The 5,000-nt window shown below is 35.2% G+C and overlaps 1 protein-coding gene across 4 annotated transcripts in view; it reads left to right on the top strand.

The window, feature by feature from the left end:
* Positions 1-5,000, top strand: part of chst8 (carbohydrate (N-acetylgalactosamine 4-0) sulfotransferase 8) — a 190,349-nt gene that overhangs the window by 36,762 nt on the left and 148,587 nt on the right. For all 4 annotated transcript variants that reach the window (XM_084409645.1, XM_084409644.1, XM_084409643.1 and 1 more), the window contains exon 2: positions 718-916. In XM_084409645.1, the coding sequence (XP_084265771.1) occupies positions 742-916 (175 nt within the window). In that variant the 5' untranslated portion in view covers positions 718-741. The remainder of the gene's footprint in view (positions 1-717; positions 917-5,000) is intronic.

Here is a 5,000-nt window from a genome sequence, read left to right as displayed (position 1 = left end):
TTGCATTGCATTACATAAAACCAAGCATTTAAAATTCTTCTTACTAAGACTAAGATATTATTAGCAGATATAGAGTGACGACTGATATTTATATCCATCAAGTATCTGTTATACTGTTATAAAGATTTCATTGATGTACATTACAAGCATCAGGATTTCATATTAATATCAGCAACTGCTCCAAATTGCATATTTTGAATAAAATGTAGTCTTTTTCCCACCATATTCTCACTATATCAGACTATATAAGCCATAAAAGCCTGATGAATCAAATATGATACTCAACAAAAAACACAAAATATTTTGTGTAAAGGTTTTCAATAGAAATATATACTTTTCTGACTATTATTATTACTATTACTTCCTATTTAATTTGCAGGGATGAACTGTCTTTTGTCCACAAATAATGTTAACTAAACTATGTTGCACAATTATTTATTATAAATGGGTTGACGTGGGCGGGGCAACCTGTCACTCACATGAGATCCACCAATAGCAAACCACAACCATCCAATCAATTCCACACAGACTGAATCAAGCCCCGCCCACATTTGTTTCACTCTGATCTATAGGGCACGATATGGATGAAAAGACTGTTGCATCTTTCATTTCATGCAGATTTCTGATAAACTGTCTGTTGATGCTGTTGTACTCAAGTCTTCTCCTGTATGTAAATGAGGAAATGTCCTCACACTCTTTCTCTCTCTCGTTCCTCAGGTGCTTCTTTCGTTGGGAGCTGTGATGCTCTTCATGGATTGTAAGATGGTGGATGTTCTCCGTGGCCGGAGGAGGTTGCGTGTGTCTGTCTTTAAGCCGCCGTGTTCGTTCTGGTTTCTGCTGCTGTTTGGTGTGGGAGGACTCGTTCTCTTCATACACCTGCAGGATCTGTCGGATATGGTCCTGCAACAGGCTCCAGGTGAGAAGAAATCCACCATTATGATCAACCATCAATGTAGAATAACTTCCCAAGCCATTCTTTCCAAAGCTTTTGGAGATTTCATTGTGTTCATGTTTTTAAAAAAAAATTTGGCTTTGTGGGTTTTCTAACAATTGTGGTTTGTGGGTTTCATTTTTTAAACTTGATCACAGGGTCCATAATTAACTTTTTGCAACACCTGTGAACTGAGAGAATAGTGCCGTACAAATATGTTTCCGCCCGCCATTAAAAATGCATATATTTCTGTCAGAGTGAGTTCTGTAGCTGTTTCATCCTGCAGATTTGTGGCACCGTGTCACTCGTTCACCAGCCAGGGTCTCTGTGCAACACCATCTGTCACAAAAACATCCAGATCCATCATGATTTTGGCCCTTATTTTCATTTTTTGGGGAAGAATGTCTCACCACTGAGAGATTTTTTTAACCCGTGGAACGCCTGACATATGAAATTATAGTCAGAAAAACTTTTAATGCAGTAGTTTATTGGACCTTCAGACAAAATATAAGAAAAAAGTTTGCATGTGTTTTTTGTTGAGCATTAAATTTGCTTTAATGGCTCATATAGTATGATATAGTGAGAATATACTGAAATAATGTTCAGAGGCTTAAACTGAGCAAAATACACAATATACAAATACACATTTTGGTGCATACTGGTCAAAAATGTAGTAAATCAATGAGATCTTTAATAACAGTATAGCAGATACTTATATATAAATACATATAAATATCAGTCGTCTCTCTATATCTGCCAATAATAAGTCTTAGTAAGATATTATATTAAATACCGCTTAGTTTTATGATCAAAGCTCTGTAGTTTTAAAGCATCTAATGCAATACACACAATGATGATTGAGAGATGAACAAATAAACCTTCCTCGAAAGCCTGATGATCATATTTGATACTCAAGAAATATCTGGATAATCAATTAAACCTGAGTTGTTTCAGTCCCAGTAAGTGTTCATCTTGAAATAGTACTGATATAAAACTATTCTAATGTTTACTTGATAAAAATCAGTGCAGATTTGACGGCAGAAAGACACGTGAAGCACGAGCTGACGTTTGTACAATTATACTAAAAGACTTTTACTTGCTAAAGAGCATGAGCTCTCAGTCAGAGACAGAAGGACTGGAGGAGATTGTGTGCGACAGGTTTATCAGCAAAGTTTTGATCCTTAGAAATGTGTGTATCAAATATGAAAGTAAAGTCTTTCAGTGCTTAAACCGAAGACTTTAATGCGGCTGTGTTTTTCTGAGGCCCGAAACATTTAAACATTGATTGACAAGTGTTGATTTGGGATCCTGCTAATATATGATCCACTTAGATGCACAGAAACACATCCAGCAAACAAAACAGACAACAGGATAATTATCCAGATTTGAATACAATGGATGAATAGATGCATTAGATGATGCCTTGGAATCCTTGATTGTGATTGGCCAGTCGTGGCATTCATGGTATAATCGTGTGTATTTGTACACGTTCATTTTAGATAATGAGCACCCGATTGTAAAATGCATGATCGGTTGTTCTCTCCTATATTTAAAGACGTGTTTGCTAACTTTTGAGCAGTGGAACCGAATCACAGCCCAGTTAGAGCACAGCGTGATACATCTTGGCTAGCGGTGTTGATGTGTGCCGTGGGAAACGTGTGTGATCATTACAGCAGGACTAGCTTCAGACGCGCGGCACAAGGACACGCTGCAAACACCTGCTGTACGCAACCGTGTTGTGCTTCAGAAATGATGAAAACAAAAACACAGTTATGAGCAAACACGGGCTGCGGATGAGCTCGACAGCCTCTTTTACAGATACTCGCATGAATCTCAACAGCTCTGCATGTTTTTAACACGGCAAATATGCTATTTTTACTAGAGCTACCAAAAGAATGAAATAATTAATCATGATGAATCTTGGCTAATATTGCATGTTTAACTCTTTCCCCGCTATTGACGTAAATTTCCGTGTTTTCACTGTTATACTGTAGGGGGCGCTGTTACACATCTACTGAAAGAGCAGAGAATCTCCTGATCAAAACACACGTGAAGAACAAGCAGAAACAAGCGATATCATATGTAATCAGATGCATGTGTAAAATAACGTGATCGTCAAACATATCCTCCTGGGACCCAGGAATAGACTTTTGTCCACTGTAGTGGTCTCTGACACCATACATGTCACATGTCACAGCCTGGGTGTCCTGTGAAGAGCACATTCAGGACTTTTCCTGAAATGTTTGGAGGTTTCACCATGAAAACAACTTCTCCTTGGTCTTTAAAATGTCTGACATTAATTTAGTGATCAAATGTAGCACTCTTATGGAAATATGATCATATATTGTAATTATATTCAAATTGTATTTCATAAACCAACATCTCAGGAAAACGTTATGGGGTTTCACATCAAAACATGACTTTCCGTTCCAGAACAGGGCTTTGATTTCATACGTGTCCACTGTAGAGGACATCAGGACTTAAAGCATGTTTATCAGGCATTTTGGGAGACACAACAAGTGAATATGGAGATAAGTTATACATCAATATTCCTATGAAATATTAGATATTATTATTAAAATGTTGCTAATTATTACTCCAATTATTACACTTCTTTTTTCATTAAATGTTGCTCCAAGAACACATTAATGTGCACATTTGATACAGTGTATAGATACATTGCATTGAATGGGAATATTAATTTATGGCCATTTTACCCACATATTGCATAAAATAAAATGGTGTATCAATTCATGTATCTTTCATAACATAGTTGAGAATCATCTTTATACAAATTTTATAAATCATGAACCCCCAACATTTATTGGTGACTGAAAAAAAAATCCCATTGTTTTTGCCTATACATATAAATCCATGTCATTTTAACAACTGAGTCCTGGTGTCCACTACAGAGGACATAGCATAACATATGAATAAAATATCATTTTTCAAAAATGTTTTTTTTTTACCATTAGTTTCTTATGCTCTAAACAATGTGATGACATGAAAAAAAAAATAAAAAAAAAATGTCTGGGTCTCAGGAGGATAAAACCGCATATAAATATAAATATAAATCAAATCTGCCTAATGTTACAGAATGAAATGTCGAGCCATGACGAGTTACAGGACTGAAGCTTTGAGTGTGTTGATGGACTCGATCGACTGTGTTTTGATCATCGTCCTGAATCTGATACAGACGTAGTTTTTGACAAAAACATGATTTTCTCAGCTTTTTGCTCAAAATACTGCTTTTTTATGAAATTTTCCCATATTCTAGTGTTGATAAAAAAAATAATGCATGACGCTAGAATAAAACAGGTTATTGTGTAAAAGCAGAGGCTCTTTAAAAGCTGTTCTTTCTTTTGATATAATATTATATATATATATTGCATGTTCAGATATTCATACAACAAAGTATTCTGGGGGCCTTGAAACTTTTGTGAAAATTATAAAAAATGCTGGCGCTGACTGGCTTCTTTTTTTCTTTCTTTTTTTTAAACACTGGCAGGGAAAGAGTTTTTCATTTGTTTCTGAATAGAAATATGTTTCCCTAATCAGAAGTGAAGTGCTTATGAGAAACAAAACAGACCCAAAGTTACGAACAAACGTCCTTAATAGAAAATACATTTTATTTATTAATGTTATTTTATACAATGTTTTTCTGAAACATTTTCAGTTTGATGTTAGTCAGTTTTTTAAACGTTGAACGCAACATTCCCATAATGCTTGCAAAACGATAAGCAACGATCTTCATAAGCAAGAAAACACATTTTTAAAGCATTTTAAAAAAAACTGGACGTTTCAAACTGTCAGAGAACATTAAGTTCAAAAACGTTTTCATAACTTAATTAGCAAAACGTTCTTAGAACATATTTTTGTTTGCTGGGATAAAATGAACGTGCAGCAGCTCGGATTATTGGATGATAAATGTATGAGTTCACATTGAGTTTTCAGACTTTTGATTGCAGATTTTATTGTTGAGATCTCTTCTGAAACTGATGAGAAAGCAGGAGATTTCATTTTATTTCCATTTAAAGGGGTGGTATAAAATAAGTCTCTGATGTCCCCA

This window comes from Rutilus rutilus (genome assembly GCF_951802725.1).
Source record: "Rutilus rutilus genome assembly, chromosome: 5".
In the NCBI taxonomy this organism is placed as follows: Eukaryota; Metazoa; Chordata; class Actinopteri; order Cypriniformes; family Leuciscidae; genus Rutilus; species Rutilus rutilus.
Note: the sequence above shows the minus strand (reverse complement) of the source record. Positions and strands in the feature narration are given on the sequence as shown.